Source organism: Quercus lobata, chromosome 2, assembly GCF_001633185.2.
Source record: "Quercus lobata isolate SW786 chromosome 2, ValleyOak3.0 Primary Assembly, whole genome shotgun sequence".
NCBI classification, from domain to species: Eukaryota; Viridiplantae; Streptophyta; class Magnoliopsida; order Fagales; family Fagaceae; genus Quercus; species Quercus lobata.
This window is the reverse complement of record NC_044905.1, coordinates 40482573-40508119: the sequence shown is the minus strand read 5'-3', so window position 1 is coordinate 40508119 and position 25547 is coordinate 40482573. Positions and strand designations below refer to the sequence as shown.

Below are 25547 nucleotides of genomic sequence, written 5' to 3'. Positions count from 1 at the left end.
TTTCAAATTTGAAGTATGAGAATTTTTTATGATAAACAAACTCCTTAATTTAAGGGATAGAAGAGTTTGGCCAAATTTTTGGGGTCTACTGTTTTCAATTTATTTACAACTATGCTATTAAAAACATTTTTTGTATTTGAAAACATCCTCTCAGCCATTTTCAAAATCATGTTTAGAATAAGGAAAATATGATACAATTTTCTGAAAATTGTATGGAAATTGTATCTAGAGAACATCAGCCAAACAATATATTCAAGTGTGGAACCTATTATTTTCTGAATTGCAAAATAAAAACTATATTTAAATACTCTTACCAAACAGGCCCTAAAAAATTGATTGTTGCAGGAAATTTTGGAATTGAAGAAATCAATTCAAAATTCAAGTTGTGATTGATTTTTGTATGTAAATGAGTAATTTCCATTATAAAAATGAATTCCAAGGTAATATATCATTATCTTAGTGAATAAATAAAATGTAACCTTTTGAGTTCTTGTCACGTGAATGTAGGTCGTGTGGTTAAACTATGTATAACTCTAATTGTCTTGTCTTTTGTCTCTTTTTTATCACTTTATCACAAATTTTTTATCACAAATTTCTACACCTATATATATTTCAGTACTTGATCTTGGCTTAGTTTCTCCGACAGACTACTAACACACAAAAATGGAAGAAGTGGAATCTCTAGTTTTATAAAACTAGCACCTGACCTCACATAAAGCATATTGCACTGCTTTACTTAGCTTAATGCCATATTAGCCATTCAATATTGAAGAAAGGTTAGCAACTGGGACTTTATGTGGCTCCTCTTACGATGCTCATGGTGATATAAAATGAGACATCGATACTTGTTGAATAGATTCTGCTTGGATATTGACATGCATTCCTATTTCTCTTTCAGGAATATTATAAATTCCTTCCAATTTTCCCATCTAACGCTAAGTTCGAATTAAGCTAATTTTCATTCCCAAAACTAAAGGTAAAGAATGACATATATATAGGGACTAACGTAATTGTGTGAGCGCAAAATCTGAGTGGCCTGGTAATGTATACAACATGCTGCTAATGCTATTTAAGCATCAAGATAACGATTATACTAAAAATAAAACAAGGAAAAGAGAATAATCCTTCAAGGGAAGGGAATAGGAACAGTTCCATATATGGTGCAACTAGTGAAAAGTTATAAACCTCCCCATATCAAAATGATGCTGTTTTCGAGGGAAAATTGTTCAGTATGCCTCAGAAACAGAAAGTTAAAAACGGATTAAGCGCACAATATGATGCAAAGTGAGCCCATGAATTGTTGAAATGGATATAGAATATTCTCATCCTTCTGACAAGCAACTGAAATATAGATAAGTAGCACTAAGGGAAGTTGTAGTGGCTGCTAGTTTATCAGGGTAATTGATTATTGTTTTCAGTTAAGACAAAAATATACTGGTTAAAATTTTTGTTTGGATGATGTGAACTAGGAAGAGGTCTAGATTATGCAACAATGTTGATTCTTAACTACAAAAATTAAATTTACATCTCTTCCCTCCTACTTGCCTGCCAAATAATATTCTCCCAATAAGAATATTTTCTTTTCTTTTCTTTTTCTCTGCAAGGGCTATATATAGATAATGGAAAGTCAGGTCATCATGATTCTTTGCAAGGATGGTGATGATGGCAGCAGTGATGGATGCCTGTCAATGGTCCGGTTTTTGCATTCAGCGTCTCATAGAGCAGCCTAGAAGTTCTGGGGCTAAAGATTGCAGCTTCCAGTGTTTATCAAAGGGTGAGCATTACTAATTGTCTGAGTTGTGAACATTTTTTTTCCTAATACAAAAGAACAAATCAAAGTCATAACATGTTCATTTTATTGTCTAGGTTTCTTGCAGAAGTCTATTCTCTCAACTACCTCCAGTACTCAACTCAAGTCCTCTACCGTGCCACTTCATGGGAGCAGCTATGTGCACAAGAAAAAGGGAATGCATGTTTTATCTCCAAATATATCATCACCAAGCATGAGAGTGGAATTGCTTGATGCTTGGGATGATGACTATGATGGTGTCATTATTAATCCAGAAAGCTTACCTTTAAGTGCAAATGCTTTTGAATTGGCCCTTCGAGCTTCTCTGTCAAACTGGAAGTTGAAGGTGGGATTTTAGTTAACTTAATGACGCATGACAAAAGTCAATCAAGGCAGATACTAGAATGCAACTCATTCATAAGCATGTCCTACTATCACATACTCAAATTTACAGATTTGCCAAAAATTTTCCTCAGAAGATTAGCATGTCATTCAGAAAATTGTAATCGTTCTGTTTTGTATTTATATTTCCCTTTTCAGTATAATCAATTTCATGTTTGTGAAGTTTCAACATGGACTAGTACTTGTTCTGTTCAGTCATATATTATCACATGGCTTTGGGATAGTCCCCCTAGCAATGCTTCCCATGAAGCAGGTATTGCCCGGATAATCTTGGGAATTCTTTGTTTGTATTAGATAAAACCAGGGATGATTTATAATCAAGTTGCAACTTTAACAAATCAGAGACCTGCCATAACTTATTGTTCCTGTTGTTACTTTCACCTACAAGCTTTACTTGATGCCTAATTCAATGTGCAATGCAGGGGAAAAAAGGATTATGGCTCAAAATACTACTAGATCAAGCTGATCTTGTTCCAATTGCTATACAGGTAATGCTTTAGTATTCCATTGTGGAGTCATGCAAGAGCTCTCCTTTATCATTAACAATACCACATCTGACTTCTTTGCTATGTAAATTATCATTGAATCATTCAGTATTAGATTAGTTGCAAACTAACTGTTATGTGTAACTTCTTTGTTTCTTGTTTTAAAGGAGGGTTTCAATTACCATCAAGCTGAATCAGGATATGTTATGTTAACATATTGGATTCCTAATGAGCCCTCCATGCTTCCTGCTAGCCCTTCACATCAAATTGGCGTTGGAGGATTTGTGCTCAACGACAAAAGAGAGGTACATGTTTATATTATTCTATTTTTAGATTGGGAATGGTTAATTCTACACCTTTTTTTTCCTTATTGTTTTAACTATATTTAGGTCCTTGTGGTGAAAGAAAAATGTCCTTGTAGTTGCTCAGGCTTGTGGAAGTTGCCTACTGGCTATATTAACAAGGTGAAATATTTTCCGCACTTTGAATTATGTTATTAAGCAGATTCCACACTAATCTCCTTTGTCGATGAAATGTTTCCTTTTGAGTGCAAATAACAATGAGTGCTTTTTTTGGCTCATTTCAGTCTGAAGACGTATTCACTGGAGCTATCAGAGAAGTGAAAGAAGAAACTGGGGTAAGAATCTTTCTCTGAATATTATAGCTATGAACATTGTTTCTTGTTAATTACTTTTAAGTTCTAATGCACCCTTTCTCTTCACAGGTTGACACAATTTTCCTGGAACTGGTTGCTTTCAGGTAAAGTTTTATTCTGCTACTATTGCCTTCAGTTAGAAAATGTCTTCTGCCACTATGAGATGAACATATATATTGACGTTCTTTCTTATAATTCTACCATTTTTTTTTTGGTTGCAACTTCAAAGACATGCCCACCTTGTGGCTTTTGAGAATTCAGATTTGCTCTTCGTGTGCATGCTTAAGCCATTGTCCTTTGAAATCACAATCGATGAGAAGGAAATTCAAGCTGCCAAGGTATAAAAAAGTACAGTCAAATTGTAACTTCATATTTCTTTCATCACACATTGTTGGTCATGTTTGGAAATTCAATTTATGAAGAAAAAAATTAGTTATATAAAATTCCAAAAACTACTATCCTTTATATATCAAAATCTCAAATAAAACTTACAAGGAAAAGACATTAACATTTTGAACAAAATAAAATAAAAGTGAAGAAAGTTGTGTGTATATATTTACTTTTGAAAGAGAATCATATTCCAAGACATCACAAAATAGGCTGGATAGTGTAGAATTTTGGATCAGTAATATGGGACCAAGAGAGCAATATTTATTGGCCTATTTTGCCAAATAGCATAATTTTAGGAAAAATTTAGAAAAAAAACAGCTGGCCAAACTTATTTAGTTATGTAACACTTTTTTTAGAACTCGAGATTTTCAAGCTTGAGTTAACCAAACTCTAGTTTTTTAACCTTGAGTTTACCAAACTCGAGTTCCAAGCATTATGTTTACCAAACTCGAATTCCAAACATTATGTTAATCTAATCAAACATAATGCATGGAACTCGAGTTTGGTAAACTCGAGATTCACTTGGAACTCAAGTTTGACAAACTTAAGTTTCAAAAAAGTGTTACATAGCTAAGTAAATTTGGCTAGGTACTTTTTTTTTTTCTTAAATCATGCTATTTGGAAAGATTAGCATAATATTCCTTTTCACTGTAATTTATTTTTTATTTGTCATCTCTAGCTCTCTCAATTGATTGTGCAAAGTGTTCTGCTTCTTCAGTGGATGCCTATTGATGAATTAATTGGACAGCCATTTTATCAAGAAGACCACATGTCAAAGAAGGTCATTGATATTTGCATGTCAGCTTATGAAGATCGTTACAGCGGATTCATTGCAAATCAGCTCACCTCGAAAATTGACGGAAAATTATCCTACTTGTACTACAACTATTCAAACAAAAATTAGGTCACGAAGCTTTTGTTCCATATTTACGAGGGACATACCTTGTGGCTGTGGCACATTCGTTTTAATGTAAAGGTACAAATACTTCGGACAATAATCAAGTTTTTCCAGACGTTTTTATTGTAATAAAACTCGTCTTTGGGGGAAAAAAATAATGTAGTTATTATATATATATATATATATATATATATATTTTTTTTTTTTTTTTGAGAAGGGAAAAACTCAATTCATTTGACTATGACTCAATCTTGTCAAATAGGGCCTTGAGGGCAAATGTTAAAAGATAATAAATATTTAATTATGAATTGTAATTAATGTAAGTTTTCAAAAAGAAAATTATACTTGTTATAGATGTTCATATATAAATCCATCATAGTTGGTACAGATTTTAACTCCAAGCTAATTTGGAGGAAAATTCCTCCAACCTATTTCATATCTATTCAAACAACCATTATGTATTTTTAGTCACATGATCTATTTAATGAATTGTGTAACTTGTTTAAATAATATCATGAGTCTTATAATTTCATATGCGTTGATAGTTTTATGAATCACCACATAATAGGTTAGAGGAGATTTCTACAAAACAGTTTGAAGGAAAACTAAGGTCCTAAGTCCTAACTATTTGATCACCCTCCTTGTATTTTGTTATTACTGAATCAGGATGTTATGGGCTGTGTAACCTTAAGGCGTTGCTGTGGTAACACCATTACAGTGTAGTTTTTCTATTATCCATCCAGTTAACGAAAAAGAGAAAATTAAGGTCCCAACTACAATGCAGTTTATTTGTTTATGACTAAAAGTTATTTGGAGATTGGCCTCTTTTGAATCTTGTCTAATCAAGTGACGATTTCTAGTAGTAACATGGCAATATACCATTTTTCCATTACGCTATGTTAAGTTGTGATTTTTTTTTATGATAATTTTGTTGGCTTTATTATGTGTCAATTCGATTGTAATGCGTGCAATGATTTATTTGTATTTTGTAGCTTTTAATGTACATGGGTTTAGTTTAGAGTCGGTGAAGATTTGCTTAATTAGTAGAACTCAAGATTGACTTGCGAGTAGCTCAGGACTACAACCCAAAAGTTGACCTGTGAGGAGCACGTGAGGAATTTCAAAAGTTAGTTACAATTGTGCTAACTCGCAAGTAGACCAACCCATGAGTGAATTGCTAGTTGCACTGCTAGCTAATGTTCCAGTGGCATCTTTCCTCCTTTATTCCTACACTATATATACCCCCATTTCCCACAAAATTGTAAAGTGAGAATCATATAGAAAACCCTAAAGAAATCCCTTGAAAGTGTAAGAATTATGCCTTTCATTGTGAGAGCCTAACACCTTAGTTTCTCCACCTCTCTTCCCTCCCTCAATGCCATACTTTGAGAGGAGATTTAACCAAACACAATCCACACACATTCTGAGTGTTGAGGGTGTTTTGATCCATTGGGAAGCATTGGAGCTTGACCACATATTCAGCCGGTAAGGCATGGGGATGCAATCGGGCAGTATCATGGGACCTAGCAAGCTAGTGAAGGCATGACTCGATGTAGTTTGTTAACAACTAGAGCTTGGAGAGCACACGTACAATGGGTAGATTAGGCTTGGATGATCTCTTTGATATCCTTGTACTTCAACTTATTTTTAGTGGATCATTTTTGGCTTAGAGGGCTGCAGAGAGGTTTTTACACCGAGTTCTTCGATTTTCCTCTTCAGTAACACATTGGGTGTTATCTTGGGTTTGATATTATTTTACCTATTGCCCTTTACATTATTGCATTGCACATTTATATTCATCCATGCATTTTTTTTGGTGGTTCAGTTAAATAATTGGCTAATTACATATATTTTGTTTGAATTGTGTTTAGCCTAAAATTAATTAAGTCGTAATTAAAAGTTGGGGGCCTAAAACAGCACCTAGTAATTAGGTGTGTAAACTTTCACACTAGCTTTTAGCTTATTCAACTTATTTCAAGTTTGCCCATGTGACACACTTGATTATTTGCAAGCCTACTTGCTACTTTTTCAAGAGCAAAACATCATTTGCAAGTGTTTGGGGCATGGGCGACTCCACTTGAAGCCCAGAGGGTTCAAATGAACCCCCTAAAATGGCAAAAAAAAAAAAAAAATTACCATATATAATTTAGAATATTTTTTTTTTTTTGATTTTGGCCCCCTAAAATATAATTTTGAACACCCTAATCCTTTTTTTTTCTTTTTTTTTTTAAGCTCAGCTGAAACAAACTTGACTATGATCCTATTAATAATATCTTAGTCTTTTTAAACACATACACACACAAAAACCCAATGACAAACCAATCTAAAAAAAATAAAAATTCTAACAACAAAAGTAGAAACAATTAGCGTGAAAGTAGAAAAAGCTCTTTTAGATCTTAAAAAATTTGAAAAAAAAATAATCAAATGAGAGATCAATAGATGAATGATTTCTTGGATAGTAGCATTTATAATGAAAATATCATGCAACAATTTTAAAATATGAAATCTTGTAAAAACAATTGTAAAACTTCATGTATTTGTGTGTGTGTGTTTTTTTTTTTTTTTTTTTTCTCTGATATCAATATATTCAAGTTTTCTTTTGTTTTAAATTTTATATAATTTATGTTTCTTATAGACCCCCCTTAGAAAATAATCTTGGAGCCGCCACTAGTTTGTGAGCCCACTTTCATTACTTTTTGGTTTACTTTTTTTTTAAACAATAAATGTTTGAGGGCCCCCTAGGTCCCACATGACTTTTTCTTTTACTCTTTTTTTTTTTAATCATACATTCCGCAATAAACTTTCAGCAAAATGCTAAATAAGTTGTTCCCAAATGGGCCCCAATTAGGAGGACTAACCAAGTGAAACCAATTTAAAAGATGAATTCCATGTTTTGAAAGGAACTTGTCTTTTCAAAAGACGAGTTTCATGATTTTAACGAAGTTTTTGTCGGAACTCGTCTTTTGTCTTTTGAAAGGCATGGTAAATTGTGAGTAGTAGACAATTATTTTCACATAAACCCACTATTGGCACCACATTTATTTATTTTTTTTTACTACTAATAACTTGTCATTGGAGCAAGTTGTGAAATATACTTGGAAGAAGTTGTGTCCCTAGATTTACCCAAAAAAACTCACCCATAGACCCAAAAATGAAATTGTTTAGCTTTTTTCTTCATCTCATAACCCCTAAATTCCAATAAATCATAACCCCTAAATTCCTATAAATCACCTATCCTCTGTAATTACTAATTAGGTGACCCATGGAAGAAGAGTAATGCTACAGTCACAAACAATTTTGCAACATTTTTAAAAGCCGTTAATGTGACCAACTTATCATTGGTTTTTATCTAGACCCACCATTAACATTACTTTTTCATTTACAAATAACCACTCATCATATCAGTAGTTTGTAAAAGTTTTTGTAAAAATGTTTGTATCTCTAAAATTACTCCATGGAAGAAATTGAGGAGCCCAAATATTAAGGTAAAAACTTTATTTAAAAAAAAAAAAAAAAAAAAAAAAACAGATTTGTGCAGTCTCTTTTCTTATATCTACTTGATCTACTAGATATAAGAAAATATAAGAAAAGAATTTGCACAAATCTAGATTTTTTTCTTATATCTACTTGATCTATTGATTATCAAAAAATAAATAAAAATATAATCTAAATTTTCTAAGATCCATTTTATAAACTATAGGTATGTGTTATATAAGATCATTTCTTGTCTTTAGAACATTTGATAGGTTTGTATTAAAATGAAAGTGTGTAAATACGTATGAACTTCTGGCATCTGCTACTCACATGATCACTAGTGGGTGCTACAGTCACGAGATACTCGTGAGAAAGTCGTAAAATCCATTGATTTGAGCAATTATTCACCAACTCTATACTAAACTCATATACATCAAATCCCACAAAATACATAGAATTTATGCATGAAATTACAAAGAAATTTGGTATGGAATATAGCCAACATAAAATAGAAAATCACAATTTAACAAACCTTATTACAAATTGGTATGACAATGAATATAATTGTTATCACATTAGTAATATAATAAATAAAATTTAAATTATATTTATATTTTGTATTAAAAAATTGACACATTAGTTTGTAAATTTTATATTCCATATGAAAGCTTAAATAGTGTAAAACACTATAGTTTGTTGAGACCCCCAATTTTAAAAACACTGCTTAATTGCTTTTACTTTAACTTATCTAAGTGCGGAACAAGAGTAAATGAAGCGCAATAAACCGGATCTACTCTAGTGCATGAACATAAGCAATAAACAATAAATGTAAAGCACAAAGAGTAAGGGAAGAGAGATGCAAATACACAATAACATGGCGATGTGTTATTGAAGAGGAAACCAAAAAACTCGACAAAAAACCTCTTCGCAACCCTCCAAGTCAAAATCAATCCGCTAGTGAATAAGTTGGAGTACATGAATATTAAAAAGACCCTCCAAGTCTAATCTACCCAATGTACTTGAACCCTCCATGCTCCAGCTACCAATGGACTTTTCGGAGTCTTTTCTTCACTAGTTATCCGGATCCCACAATACCACCCGATTGCATCCACCAAGCCTCATCGGCTTCTTTTGGCAAATCCCCAATACTTCCCAAACTCCAAATCACTCTCTACACTCTAAATAGGTGTGGGTTGTGTTTGGGTACAAATCTCCTCTCAAGGTATAACAATGGGAGAGGGAAAGGAGAAGAGATTACAAAAGAATTCTCACTTAAGGATAAGTAGGTCTCTCTCTAAAATGATGGTTGTGTTGTAGAAATCTCTCTAGGGTTTTCTTCTAAATAGCCTCTTTTTGAATTTTGCGGGTAATGGGGGTATATATAGTAGGGTAAAGAAGATGTAAGGTCACACTTAAAATCTTCCGGACAGAGAGTTTAGCGGGTCACTCTCAACTTGGCCTAAGTCGCAAAGTGACTCGCGAAATACATTTTGGCACTTGACTCTTCAGCTTCTAGCATGTGCTTCTCACGTAACTTTCACCATAACTTAACACCATAACATCACTTTGTCAACCTTTTAATAATTCAAAATAAAGATTTCACAAGAGAACATAAAATACAAGGATGATATCATTGAATTGTAGTAAAGTCTCTACTAAAAAGATGAAATTATATTATACTATGTCTTAAAAATCTAGTAACAAAAGTATTTCTCAAATTCAGCAAAAAAACAAAAGTATTTCTAAAACTCCAAAATCACATTGTTTGCATGTTGCAGATCTCACTAGCTACTCCAATTCTATGGATTGTGATATGAGCTAGTACATGAAACTCTATCTTCATTGAAAAATCCAACATCAAAAACTCATTATAAAATCCTATGTTTTCATTAGACTCTTTATTTAAAAAAAAAAAAAGAGTACTGCAATGGACATAAAAGTGACTTTGTTTATTATTACATAACCAGTGGGGTAAAAAAAACTTGTCTAGGTTGCACAAGTTTCAAAAAACTTATTGGATCTTACTGGGTTTTATTGGTGCAATTGCATAAGTTGTTCAACTAAACAACAAGACCGACTTTAATATTGGTCCACTCGATAATTGATTCAACTGGTCTAATTTATCCTAGTTTAATAACTACTTGTCAGCAACTTGAACAATGCATGAGAAAGTTAACTAAATAAAATATGATTTTATCTTTAAAAGCTATTTACTATTTTTTTGTATATAAATATGAAATTAAATAATTATGATAGTTATTGTGGGAGTTGCAAAACAAAAGGTAAATAAGACTCACAATTAATTTATAATAAGTAGAGAAAAAATTCACAATGGGAGAGCTAAATAGAACAACCGATTAGACGACTAATAGAAATGGAAAAAGTAACAATAGCTTATATATTTCTTTCTCTTAGAGCATTCACAGCAGTGGAGCTAAATAGCTATATAGCTATTTAAGCTCCACCAAAACACCAAAAACCACTTGCTCCTTTTTTTTTTTCATTCTTTTATCACACTGTGCCTCTCTCTCTCATTCACTCTCATCTTATCTCTCTCAAGCTCACTTTGTCTACCGCCGCCGGTCCGACCATCGTCAACATTGCTGCCACCAAAGCTCGACGTCACCGACACCCACCAGCCGCCGATCAGCCTCAGACCCACGCCGCCATCCGCCTCAGACCCACGCCGCCTATCTACCTCAGACCCACTTCTCTTCCGCCAATCCACTTCAGGTCAGTTGTCTCTGTCTTCTTCATGTGGATGCTTGGGGTTTTTGATTTGGGTATAACATCAAAGAATGTGGGATTTTTGATTTGGGTATAACATCAAAGAATGTGGGATTTTTTATATATGATATTTTATTGTTGTTCTGGATTATTGGTATTTGCCATGAATTTGAGGTCAGATTTCTTGTTAGGATGAACAGAAATTGGAATAGTGGGTCACAATTTCCACCAATTGGTAGGCTTTAGGAATACTGTATGCCTTTTTTTTTCAAGGCGCATAGCAAGGGAAAAGAATGTTTGTTTGGTAATGTTTGATGTTTACACTTTATTTTCTTTTTGTGTTTAATTTGCTTGTTGGGTCCATGAGAGGTTAAAATGTTGATAACTTAGTTCAAGAGGAATGTTTGGAAAGTTTCCTCTGTCTCGCTCTCTCAGAATGAATAACACCCTTTTTCTGATGCTTTTCTTTTTTTCTTTTTTTTTTTTTTTTTAACGGCTGTATATTTTATCATTAGAAACCATAATTATTTATGGAAAAGATCTTTATGTTTTCTTTATTAGAACAATTCTTATATGCTACTGCATTTCATATTCCTAAGATTCCTGCATGTTTCTATTGGAATGTTCATTGATCTTCCGTTGATTTACTTCTGTGAACATGGAATTTAATGCATCTTGGCATCAAGTGTGTTTTTATTGTTTACTATTTTTATGTTCCACACAATTGTGTGTCTTAGAAGTGTTGTGCTGCATTTTTTGTTAGAATAATGGATTTATGAAATTGCATGTAGTATTTATGCATAATCATGTTCTATTGTTATAATTCTAAGTATTTTAAGTTTTGATATAAATGTTAGTTTGGGAATTTTCTATGTGCAGGGAAGTTTACATTTTTTTTTTCTAATTTTATGGAGTCACATAGAGACACGGAGTTACGTAGAGACCTACCATATTTCATGGGTATCATGAATGGGGATATAGAAATTGACTCACAATTTTTGGGAACATCTCAAAATACTCCTATGTCAGTTTCTGATTCTCCACCTCCACCTCAATCTCAAGTTGAAAATGCCTCTTCTACAAAAGGAAAACATGGCTCTAACTTTAGTGTAGAGGAAGATCAACTCCTAGTGTCAACATGGCTCAATACTAGTGTTGATGTCATAAACAATAATGAACAAACACTAAATACATTTTGTCAAAAAGTTTGGGAGTACTTCACGTAGTACAATACATCCGGTACCATATGTATTATTATCTCCGTGCTAAGTCGTTGGGAAACGATTAGTGAAAAGACAAATAAGTTTGTCGGGTGTATGGCCAAAGTTAACACACATCATCAAAGTGGTATAACCGAAGAAGATAAGGTATAAATTATATTGCAATAGTGTTAATATATCCATTCACCAATAGTTTGAAGATATTAATCATGTTATATTTCTTTTAATTTGTTTAGATTACCAATGCAAAGGCTTTGTATAAAGAGATGCATAAAAATTCATTTCTTCTTGATCATTATTAGCTCATGTTAAAGGACTTACCAAAGTTTGCCGATCCTAATGGAAGATCGAGAGCAAACGTGCCTCCAACTCTAGAGTCAACATCTATTGGTGATGGGGATTGTGGGTCCGGACTTGGTGACACTTCCCATTTTGAGAGGCCAATTGGTAGGAAGGCTGAAAAGGCCATCCGAAAGAACAAAGCCACTGGAAAAGATGTAGGGGAATATTTGACCAAGAAATTGAAATTTATTAAGGATGTAACTCGATTGGAAGAGGAAAAAATGTTTATTGAGAGGGAAAAACTTGCGATTGAGAAGGAAAAAAGTGAAGAAAAACTTAAGATTGAGAAGGAAAAAATCATGATTGAGAAGAAAAAATTTGATATAGAATATATGTTAGAGGAGGAGAGAATCATGATGAAAGATACAAGTGGCTTGACCAAAGCACAAAAAGCTTTTTATGAACAACTCCAAGAGGAAATCATGGCAAAACGAAGTTCATGTAATTAACGGGTTTGATTGCATTTTGAATGCAGCTTAGGCTTTTATGTATTTTGTAGTGGCTTATGTAGGCCTTTATGTATTTTGGTAGTAACTTATGTATTTTGTAGTGGCTTATGTCACTTGACTTTAATCTTAAACTAGATGTATGTGTTTGTGTTATGACTACATTGTATGAATTGGTTATATTCATTTTGTAGTGGCTTATGTCACTTAATTTTAATTTTAAACTAGATGTATGTGTTTGTATTGTGACTACATTGTATGAATTTGTTATATTCATTTTATAGTGGCTTATGTCACTTGACTTTAATCTTAAACTATATATATGTGTTTGTGTTGTGACTACATTGTATGAATTGGCTATATTCATTTTGTTGTGGCTTATGTCACTTGACTTTAATCTTGCATCTATAGTAATAATTTCTTTCTAATTGCCTTGAATCATCCACGAATTGCTCTTTGTTGTGCAAGTTGCTATTTGATGACTCAGATGAGGATGAGATAATCGAAGAACTTGTTATGGAAACATCACAACCTAAACATCGTCGCTTTATCCGACATAATCATTTAGTTGGCCATGTGAGGCTTTTTCTTGATTATTTTGCTCCTGCAACAATATATCTACCCGCTTTATTTTGTAAGAGATTTCGGATGAAGTATTCTCTTTTTCTTCGTATTCAATCTAAGGTAGAAACTCATGACTCTTACTTTGTCCAAAAAAGAAATAGTGCCAACAAACTTGGTTTATCTTCATTACAAAAGATAATTGCTGCACTTAGAATGCTTGTATATGGAGTATTGGGTGATTTGATAGGTGAATATGTACAGATTGGAGAAATTACTACATTAAAAAGTTTGAAAAAGTTTGTTACTAATTGATGTTTTCTCTGAGGAATACTTGAGAAAGCCAAACAATGAAGATATTGCTAGACTATTAGCTTATGGCAAACGTCGAGATTTTCCAAGTATGTTAAGTTCAATTGATTGCATGCATTGAAAGTGAAAAATTTTTCCATTTGCATGGAAAGGTCAATATTGTGGTCATATTTGTGAGCCTATTATTATTTTAGAGGTAGTAGTATCGTATGATCTTTGGATATGACATGCATTTTTTGGGTTATTTGAGTCAAATAATGATATTAATGTGTTAGAGTGGTCTCATGTATTTAATGAATTTGCTGAAGGACATACTCTTGCAGTACATTACTCAATCAATGGTCATGACTACACAATGAGATATTACCTTGCTGATGGTATATATCCAAAGTGGGCAACATTTGTGAAAGCAATCCCGTCTCCTCAAGGACATAAGCGAAAATTATTTGTAGCAGCCCAAGAGGCGTGTAGGAAGGATGTTGAGCATGCATTTGGAGTGCTTTAAGCACGTTTCGCAATTGTCCGTGAACCTACACAATTTTTCCATCTTGAAACACTCCAAAAGATCATGAAAGCATGCATAATTCTCCATAACATGATTGTTGAAGATGAGCGGGATAATAATGAAGTGTTAGACTTGGATTATGAACAAATTGATGGAGTGGATAATCCTCCTATGCAAGTGTTACGTGAATAAAGTGATGGATTTATGTCATACTGTTAGGGACATATTTTTATGTAATTGACATATCCTTTGATAAAATGCACTTTATTTGTATTTGGGTAAATCTAAGTAGGTTCAAGATAATCATTACAAGTGATTAAATTGAAGACATGGAGATTACTTAAGAACTGCTCAAGAAAAGTGCAATCTGCAGGTCTCGATACCTCTTCGACAGAAGCTCAATCTGTCAAGATTCATTAAAGCTCGACAGATGTCTCGATCTATCGAGCTTACAGGTTTTCAGATTATAGCCAGAAACGTTTTATTCTAAAAGGCTATTTGTTTATGGGTTTGTATAATTCTTATAGGACTAGGAAAGCCCAAGGTTTGTGTAAACCTATTTGGACTAGGAGAGCCCATTAAACTCCTATTTAAAGGAGGTGGAAAAAGAAAAACCTAACCCTAGAGAGCTTCATAAGGTTTTTTTTTTGAAACCCTAAGCCTCCTCCTACAGAAGAAAGAGTTCTTGTTGCATTTCTTGTACGCCTTTGGGTTCTGTAACCAAGCAAAATCTCTTGCACCAACATTAAAGATCTTATTGGTGTTTCTACATTGAAAATCTTATTGGTGTTTCTATGTGAAGCTGCTGCAAATCAACTACAACAATCAGAGGGTTGCTATGGAGTTAGTCACGTATTGGGATTCGTGCAAAGGAGCAAGCCGCGTACTGGGATTCGCGCATCAAATTGGTTAGTCACGTACTTGGGAGCCATGCATCAGAAATGGGAAGTGTCATTACAGAACAAGTCTAATTGGGTATTGGGGTAAGGGTTCAACTGTAGGTTAGTAAGGTACTTGGGATTCCTTTACTTGTAAATCCTTGTTGTGATAATAGTGGAGTTTCGGGAGTGGTGACCTGAAAATCACCCGATGGGGTTTTTGCCGTTAGGTTTTCCTCATTCGTAAACAAAACACCGTGTTATTTATTTTTCACTGTATTATTAGTTTATTGGTGATTTGTTTGTGCTACCACGTGTTTGCATGATAAATTGATTAATTAATAACTTGACGAATTAATTAATTAATTTCTATCAGAAGGGGTCATTCAGTTTGTGGCCTATCAAGTGGTATTAGAGCAGGCACACTCTGATTAGGGTTTAATCTTTGCTGTGTGATCCATTGACCCTTGTTGTCATGGAAACTCTTGATTGTTTTGATTTGCATGATCTTATGTTGAATGATGATGATGATATTCAAGATGCCTATTGCAAGCTTTATAATTTTTGTATGAAATCTCTTAAATATTCTACAAAATTAAAAGCTAAATTTAAGAAGGTCAAGCTTGAAAAAGATGATTTGATTGCAAAATTGGATGAAGCCAATAATTTGAATGAGAATTTTAAAAATCAAATTTCATCTCAGGTGGACAAAATTAAAAGTTTGGAAGAGCAACTAGTTGAATCTAAAACTGAAGTTGAAAAATTAACTAGTGCCAAACTTGTTGTTGAGCCTAACTCAAAAGAAAAGGATTTTTGTGTTCCTCCATTTAAAAGGAATAATGAAGAGTTGAAGGCTAATATTGTTAGGATAGACAAATGTAAAAATTCTGATGTTAACGCTGAAGTTTCTAAACCTATGTCTAAAACTCCTCCTAAGAAGAATAAAAATTCTGAATTTGTCCCCACTTGTCATCATTGTCATATTTTTGGTCATATTAGGCCAAATTGTCCTAAGTTAAGGTCTTTGTCAACCTCCAAGGTTAGAGCTCCTTCTAGGAAGCATAGTAGTTCGAAAACTACTCATGTTTGTCACCATCGTGGTGCTTCCGGTTATACTCATCCTAATTGTTTCAAGTTGTTTCCTCATAAGCGAGTGTCAAATAGGTCTCATCCTTTGTCTAAAGGCTTTGTACCTATTCTTGGTGAGTTATTAAAAGCTTTGAACTCTTTAACTCAATTTCAGGGGAATTCTAATTCCTCTATGTCCTATAGTAGTCATACTAGGACACGTGCTTTTTCATCTTCACAGCCAAAGACTCGTGCTGTGTGAGTGATAAAGGATCCTAAGACTTAATTGTCTTTTCTGTTTGTCCTCTACTTTAATTCTTTCTATCTAAAGTAGGACTCTCTTAGCTTGATTTCTTATCATGCTTTCATGCATCTATACCCTTCTATCATGCCTTCATGAATATGCATATTTCTTTCATGCTTTTATGTTGTTTGTTTAACATATTTTTGTTTGTTTGTTTTCAGTTTTGTTTATTTTGTTTTTGATATAAAAATAAAAAATAAAAAATTGAAATATTAGAAAAATACAAAAATAGTGTGTGTTTTGTGTACATTGGTACTTGTGTACCTTGGATCTTGTGTACCTTGGATGGCCATTGAAACAAAGTCTTCTAAACTTTGTATCATTTGTAGCTTAGATGAGTATCTTTATGCATAACTAAGCAAGTGAGCTTTGTGGCTCGTGTTTGTGATGAGTACGATTAAGTTGACTCTTATACTTAACACTCATATCACTCTTTTTGATGGGAAGGACTAGAAAATCCTAAACGAAAGGCATAAATAACCATCGCACCACTGTTGCCCGCCAATCATAATATGACACCTGTATGCTTCGGCATAGCAAAATTGGAATGTCAAATATCATTAGGTATTTCTTTTCTTTCTCTAATATGCTCATGCATGATATGCTTAAAAGAAAAATATGCAAAGAAAAATCAAAAGCAAAAAGATCAAAAATGCTTTAAATATGATTGCAAGCATGTATTCTAAGAGATGTAAGAGTTATAGGATGTACCTCGAAGGTGATAGTCCCTATCAAGCAGTTATGATTGTGTGTGAGGTAAAGTGATTTTCTCATATCTCAAATCGTCATAACATGTATACACTTGTGCAATCTTGCGATATTTTTCACACACAACACGCAATATTCTTTGCTATTCTTGATACATGTGCAGATACAATGTGATTTGGCCATCACAAAGGTTTACATGTGTTAATGTATGCTCACTAAACTGTCTTGACTTGTTTTTGAAATATAAAATTGGTTAGATTTGTTTAGTGTGTGTGTGTGTGTGTTTTTTGAAGATCCATGTGCTTAAAATTTTAATTGAGAGATGATTTTGAGAGTTTAATATTTTGATTGGATCATTGGTTGAGTTGCATGTTGGACTGCATTCATGTCTGTGTTTTTCACATCTCGAAAAACTGTTTTTAAAAGCTGGCTCGACACCTCCTCTATAGCTAGCTATCTGTCGAGCTTCCTAAGCTTTTTCTTATCGCAATCTTGACAGCTTCTTGACACCTGGTGGATCGATCGAGAAAGCTCCTATCTCTTCGATAGCTTCTCGACACCTGGTGGATCGATCGAGATCTTTTTATCTTTTTGTTGATTTGTCCCTCGATAGATCCTCTACAGCTGCATCTGTCGACATCTATTATGCTCGACACCTGTCTCGCCACCTCTCGATCAATCGAGATCCTCTTGCATGCATTATTTTTCACATGTTTTGCATATTTTTGGTTATCTTTGTGTCCATAGCATCTTGTTTTTCTTTTTCTTGTAGGTCTATGGTTCCTTGTTCTCCTTATTCCCTCTATGTCAATTTTTTGTTTGTCTCCGTCATGTCTTTTGGCTTTTTATTCCCTTTGACAATCATGTCAAAAAGGGGGAGAAATTTGAGAATTGAATGTCATTCCTTAGGGGGAGTAATAGATTTAGGGGGAGAACTTCATGTTAAAGGGAAGAATGTTTTTGTTGTAACTAACTTAGGAGGAGAGTTAGTTTAATACATATTGATATTGATATATTTTTTGTGTTGTGTATCTTTTGGTTTTGTAACCATTTACATACATCATTTGTTGTTTCTATATTAAATGATGATGTATGTATTTCACTCTTTATCTCACGTGTGTCGTTTCTTTTCTCTCTTTATATACATGTTTCTTGTTTATCTAACTTGTCATTATTTTCCACATGGTACCTTGATGTGTTTTGTTTAGCGACTTTCAGGAAAGACAAGTTAAAGCCAAGTCAAGATTCCGAACCTTCTTCTTGCAGCAACTTCCAAGGTTCAGATCTTTTAGATTAGACTTATTTATTTTGTAATCTTGAGTAGAATGTATTCTAGGACATTCAATGTACTCTTGTGGTTTTGTCACGGATTGCCAAAGGGGGAGATTGTTAGGGACATATTTTTATGTAATTGGTATATCTTTTGACAAAACACACTTTATTTGTATTTGGGTAAATCTAAGTAGGTTCAAGATGATCATTACAAGTGGTTAAATTGAAGACATGAAGATTACTCAAGAACTGCTCAAGAAAAGTGCAATCTGTAGGTCTCGATACCTCCTCTACAAAAGCTCGATCTGTCGAGATTCATTAAAGCTCGACAGATGTCTCGATCTATCGAGCTTACAGGTTTTCAGATTATAGCCAGAAACATTTTATTCTAAAAGGCTATTTGTTTATGAGTTTGTATAATCCTTATAGGACTAGGAAATCCCAAGATTTGTGTAAACTTATTTGGAATAGGAGAGCCCATTAAACTCCTATTTAAAGGAGGTGGAAAAAGAAAAACCTAACCCTAGAGAGCTTCATAAGGTTTTCTTTTTGAAACTCTAAGCCTCCTCCTACAGAAGAAAAAGTTCTTGCTGTGTTTCTTGTACGCCTTTGGGTTCTGTAACCAAGCAAAGTCTCTTGCACCAACATTGAAGATCTTATTGGTGTTTCTATGTGAAGCTGCTACAAATCAACTACAACAATCAAAGGGTTGCTGTGGAGTTAGTCACATATTGGGATAGCCATGCATCAGAAAGGGGAATTGTCACTATAGAATAAGTCAAATTAGGTATTGAGGTAAGGGTTCAACTGTAGGTTGGTAAGGTACTTGGAATTCCTTTACTTGTAACCGCTTGTTGTGATAATAGTGGAGTTTCGGGAGTGGTGACCTGAAAATCACCCGGTGGGATTTTTGCCGTTAGGTTTTCCCCATTCGTAAACAAATCACCGTGTTATTTATTTTCCGCTGCATTATTAGTTTATTGGTGATTTGTTTGTGCTACCACACGTTTGCATGATAAATTGATTAATTAATAACTTGACTAATTAATTAATTAATTTCTATCACAAGGGGTCATTCAGCTTGTGGCCTATCACATACATTGAGAGGTATGGACGCATTAGAGACCGAGAAATTCATTTTCAACTCCAGGAGGACCTCATTGAACATTTATGGCAATTGCAAGACTAGTCATAGGAACTTCCTTTTTTATATGTTGAGAAGCATGAGTCATAGGAACTTGTGCGAGCATGTGAGTTTTATTGTAATTTGGTTTGAGTTATGTATGTGAGTAATCTATGGACTACATTATTCTAGTTATAATATGTGTTCTATTTTATATGTTTTCTTATAAAGTTTCTCCATTTCATAGTTCACATTGTTCCAAGATTGCTTTCGGACAATTGAGACGATAATAGGCTATCATAACTGTAAGGGTGAAAGGCCAGGGAGCCCATATCTATGTATATGTTGGGCCAAAGGTCCAGTCCGAGTAAGAACTCCTCCTCGGCCAGGCAAGGCCGAGGACAAAGGGAATGGTCTATCATTAAGAGTGACACTTCGGACCATTCCGTGGAAGATGATCTAAATCTACAAGTGGACGGTGGAAATGAGAGGAAGATAGTATAAAATAGGGAAAAAGGGAAAAAAGAAGGAGGAAGAACAGTCTGGAGACCGGACTTGTAACAAATTCTTAAGAATAGTACTTAAGAATCAACCTCCTCAGGTAAAATCCGAGGACGCCTTTCCCTATTAAACTTACATTATCTTTCTTTCTTTATCACCAAAAACTATTGGTTGTTCGTTTAATTCGCTAAGGTCCAAGTTTCCAACCCATTCTCTATAAATTCATTGTATTGAGTTCATTGGACTAAGATTCCGTACATTTTGGGCTTGGGTCCCAAATTGTGAGCTTACAATAACGATTGAGAAATTTTTTTTAGTCAAAAGATAAATTTGTATATATATAATTTGGGGTTAAAACAAAATATTATTGTTACTCTGGTTTCTTATTTGCTATCATGATGATTGAGAAATTGTTTTAGTAAAAAAAAAAAAAAATGTATAAGTATAATTTGGGGTTAAAAAAATCACATGTTAATACTAAACGATTATTTACTATCATGTGGCGGCGGTGGTGGAAGAGTTGGTGATGGCGGAGGTGGAAGAGTCAGTGGTGGCGGCGGTAGCGATTGCAGTGGCGGTGGGAGAGTCGATGGTGGTGGCGGTAGTGGCAGCGGTAGCGGTTACGGGTGGTTGTGATTGTTGTTTATTGCAGTGGATATATTATTTTATTATAGTAGATATATTATTTTATTGTAATGTATATATTATTTTATTGTGTTGAAAGTTAAAATAGATCCACTGTTGCAGCATATGTGTAGGTAAAATAGATAAAGTAACTTTTGGTGGAGTTAAATAGCTAAATTTTTAGTTCCACTACTGTGAATGCTCTAACAAGGAAACAAAGTACAATTGAAGTTCACTCTTATCACTTCTTTTTTATTATTTTGTGTCCCCTTTTTGGACGGTGAGGGCTCTATTTATACATTATTTGAATCTTCTTTCCTTTTTTTCTTAGTAGCGTCCAATTGTTGCTTCTTGTTTTCTATGCTTACCTTGGACCTAGCCCAATATTTCTCTCTTCCCTTTCCTGTCTTTTTCGGCTTTAGGCTTATGGACCTCTAGTATTTATCCCACTCCCCCCATAGTTATTAATAGACATTTATTTTGATTGTGTTTGTATAAAATTTTGATAATTATTGTATTCATTTAGGACAAAGTTTGGCAAAAAAAACTTGGTTGTAGCTTAAGGCTGCAACTTTATTTAATTTCTTTTTATTGGATGGAAATTTTGACAGATCCAACGTTGGATTAAATTTTCTTCTTATAATATCTATACTTGCAAAATTTCTAGAAGATTAAAGATGAATAACTATGTTATTAATTAATTGTTTAAATTTTAAGTTTTTGTAATCTAAAATTATGCATTAAAAAAATAGTTTATAGATCTATTGGTAAATAATATCTGATCGGCATGAAATTTGACATGTGTATTAAGGATATAAACAACATGCAATCCAATGGTTAGATTTTCAAAATATGTAATCATATCAATTTTTTAATGAAAGCTGTAGCCTTAGGTTACAATTAAGTTTGTAACCAAATTTTGTCATTTTTTATTAGAAGTGTTGGGGTACATTTCTTTACACCTAATATTATTTAAATAACACTTATTTATTTTTTTCAAATATCACAAAAAAATTATTGGGCATGCCTAAATATTTTCTGACTATCACTATGCTAGCCCATAACTTTTCTCCTTTCTATCACAAAATTGGGCTACAAATGCAAAACGCTGTGGGACCCAATATTTTCTCGTAAAAGCCCGAATTATTTAGTAAGTGAGTGTAAAGTTGTGATTTACAACTATATTTTATGTTGGCTTTATTCCATGACAAAAAATGTTATAATTGCTCTAATTTTGTTCCTTGTATTTTGTGGAATTTTATTGTATTGGGTATAATATTAAGTTGGTGAAGACTCAAGCTTAAATGAAGAATCAGTGGATTTTGCGAGAAGCTCGCGAGAAGTTAAGCCGGGAAAGAGCATGTGAGGAGCACATGACTGGAAGCTAAAGAGTCGTGCCAGGCTATTGTTTTCGCGAGTGTCTTACGGGTAAGGCCTTCCCATGAGACAGCCACGAAACATTCTGCTTGGAGGATTTTTATGTGTGAATTCCTTACCCTTCACCCATACTATATATACCTTCATTACCCACAAATGTAAGAGAGGTCATTCAGAGAGAAAAACCCTAGATAGGTTTTCTACAACACACACACCCATCCTCTTGAGAGAAAGCTACTCATCCTTAGTGAGAAATCATTGTAGCCTCTTCTCCATCCCTCTCCCATTTCCATACCCTTGAGAGGAGATTTGTACCCAAACACAATCCACACCTTTTCAGAGTGTAGTGAGTGTTTTTGGAGTTGCTAGGAAGCATTGGAAGAAGCCAAGGATGGCAGATGCAACATGGAGCTTGTTGTGGGATTCGGAGAGCTAGACAAGACACGGTTCCGAGAAGCCTTGTTGGAGTAAGAGCTTGGAGGGCTTAGGTACAGAGGGTAGATTAGGCTTGGAGGGTCTCTTGCTTACCCATGTATCCCAACTGATTGTCTAGTGGATCGATTTCCGCTTGGAGGGCGGCAGAGAGGTTTTTCGCCAAGATTCTTTGGTTTCCTCTTCAATAACACGTCTCGGTGTTATCTGTGTTTGCATCTCTCTTCCCTACTCTTGTTCATTTCATTTTTACTACTGTGTTGCTTTAAATTTGGATTAGAGTAGTTGTCTTGCTTATACGCTTGTATTTACACTATTCCACACTTAGTATTAAGTTAGTGTAAAATCAACCAAGCCATAATTTGAATTGGGAGTCTAAACGAGTTCTTGTGTTTTCACATGTTTTCGAGCTTTTAGTGAGATAAAATCTAATCCTTTCTAAGGCCCAAGAATTTTATACTTAGCAAATATTCTAAAAACCCATGATGCAAATTCATGGCAATATTATCTTGTCCAAATGGTATTCAACCCCATGATCAAATCCCATGATTCAAATCCATGGCAAATTATTCATCAAAGAGGCCCAGTCTCCACTAGCAATATCAAAAACCCAATTTTCATTGACAATATAAAAAACCCAATTCCCACTAGTAATATTAAAAGCCCAATTTTCATTGGCAATATCAAAAGCCCAGTTCTTATTGGCAATATTAAAAGCCCAATTTTCATTGGCAATATCAAAATCTCAGTTCCCACTAGCAATATCAAAAGCCTAAGATTAGTAACACTTGGCAAAAAAGAAAATATCATGGTATAATCGTTGCTTAAGTATTGCTATGACAATCGTCTTATAAAAACTCATTGGGAGTTATCTTAAAGATTTTGATCTCATGTTATAAACCCATGAAGTACATGATCACCATTTGTGTCACAACATCAACAGTCATGATAAATATTCAAACCCACAAGCTCAACATTTAAATTATAATGCGGTTATTAGAAACCACGAGCATTACTTACAATGCGGAATTCACGGTAAATGATTTATAAAGGCATTTTGAAGCTTGTCCTATTGTTTCAAATATTACAACTAATTGCCCAAACGCCCATTGCAAGTATTTGTGAAAAAACCCAAAGTATTCACTAACAAAAGTCCATGAGGAATGAAAACCCATGGCAAACATGTGTTGTTAATGTCCATTTTGTAGGATGCACACAATTTGGCCCAAAGGAAATAGCCCATGTAAGCAAGCCCAATCCAAAAGACACCACCAAGACGCAAAGGATGGAGAGTGGACAACCAGCCGTTGTTCACCTCTAACCAAAAAACACTAGGGACCCCTACAAGAGAACCAAGTCTTTGAGGATGAACTAGGGGCTGTCCCATTAGTTTTTTGCCACCCTCTACCTGACATGAACAGGGCTCGAGGGCTATCATATCAACTGAAGTCTAAAGGATGATGGAACTCCATCATCTTCCTCAAGGTTGTACCTCTAGTGGAAGGGGAGTTGAAACCAAATTATCCAAACCTTAACACATTGATGCTATAAATGTTAAAAACTTTTAAGACATGATTTATGTGCCAAGCCCATGAATCCTAAAGGGAAAAAATTGGGAACATGTGGTTTGGAGGGCATAAAAGGATCTCTAGTGGAACCCTTGAAATGGATTTAAGAGTTTGACACCTTGCTTGAGGTGTTGAATCTTACATCTTGGGGGTCTGAATCTCAGTTGCAGCATTAGGATTCGTTCTTGATACACGGCTTAATCACATTGATTAAGCTCAGCCTCAGAAATCCTAGCATTTAATGCAAAACACTCTAAAATCCCATCATTACCCAAAGAAGCAAGGCAGTCCCTAAAGTAAATCTCCTACTTCTGACCAAAAATCTCAGGAAGATTAACCTTGATTCACTACCTCTGATTAGTATTACATTTTTGGATTGTTGTTAACTAATGCTTCTCTAAAACTCCATTATAAAAACATAAACACCTCAGCCCACTGAAGGACAGCTACCCTCTCTGAAACTCTTGGTTTGTTTACTACTTTGCTCGTGTTTTAGCTTTCCTTAAGCTCACCACTCATCATCTTTGGTCCACACTCATCTAATCTCAGATACTCTTTTCCCCCTTTCACACAATCACAGCTCATAAATGTCTCCCAACTAGTCACAAACAGACCACCACTCACAAAAAGCCTTAATCTTAGTATTAATTCTATCTCACTCACTCAAAATGGCCCACATTCACCTCGTTCATGCCTTATATACACACACTCACCAAAATCTTAGTTTAATACTTGCTACACTGAGCTGGGATTACTTTCTCCCTTCACACCAAGCCAATTAATCCTTCTTTTCTTCTTCATATGGAACCTTTAATTTTTAATTTTTATTTTACTATTGAAGGATATGATGTATTTATAACAATTGAACTCTTTCCTCATATTGATGTAATAATGGCTGAAAGTATAATAAATTCCTCTTGACTGAGACATACAAGGACCCACGGGATTTAACATTTTCCTATATTTATCTAATTATTGATTGCTGGATTGTGTAATTTCACCCCTACTGTTGGACAATTTATCTTTTTGGACTTAAGTGTAACTTTACCTTTACCGCTAGAGAATTTATTTCCCTTGAACTATCAGAATAGGACCACTAATGTACTAACTAAGTATTGTAAAGTATTTCCATTGGGCCTTTGTTGTTGTTTTGTTAAGTGCAGCCTTTGTTTTCTTGCTTGGATAGGCTTGTCATCACACCGAAAGCCTTCGGGTGCCATCTCAAGAGGCCATAGTCGAGTTTCGGCTTGATTTCCCAACATTTTATTCAGAGGCATTAATTTCCCCCTCAACAAAGAGATTATTATTATTATCAAGTGTTGATTTTTTTTTTTTTTTTTTTTTTGATGCGAAAATTAGGATTTCATTCAGTATGCATAAAAGCAATTACATCGTGGATAAGAGCTTGCTCAATGAAGCAAGGGTTCTCTTCAATCCATGTACTAAAATCAGCAATTCCTTTAGCATGTTTGGTTAATAAGTGTGC

General features: G+C 34.2%; 1 protein-coding gene across 1 annotated transcript; it reads left to right on the top strand.

The window, feature by feature from the left end:
• The first annotated feature begins 1630 nt into the window (after positions 1-1630).
• On the top strand, positions 1631-4764 carry LOC115975604 (nudix hydrolase 8-like). Its single transcript, XM_031096458.1, has 9 exons — positions 1631-1774; positions 1867-2135; positions 2614-2679; positions 2844-2981; positions 3066-3140; positions 3263-3313; positions 3401-3435; positions 3561-3669; positions 4440-4764. The coding sequence occupies exons 1-9, from the start codon at positions 1654-1656 to the stop codon at positions 4623-4625; spliced, it is 1050 nt and encodes a 349-aa protein (XP_030952318.1). The 5' UTR covers positions 1631-1653; the 3' UTR covers positions 4626-4764.
• The last annotated feature ends 20783 nt before the right edge of the window (positions 4765-25547 follow it).

Coding starts and splice junctions, on each gene's coding strand:
- LOC115975604 (XM_031096458.1), top strand. CDS start 1,654: ATGGTGATGATGGCAGCAGTGATGGATGCCTGTCAATGGTCCGGTTTT. Junction 3,314..3,400: donor AAGTGAAAGAAGAAACTGGG/GTAAGAATCTTT, acceptor TTCTCTTCACAG/GTTGACACAATTTTCCTGGA. Junction 3,436..3,560: donor CTGGAACTGGTTGCTTTCAG/GTAAAGTTTTAT, acceptor GCAACTTCAAAG/ACATGCCCACCTTGTGGCTT.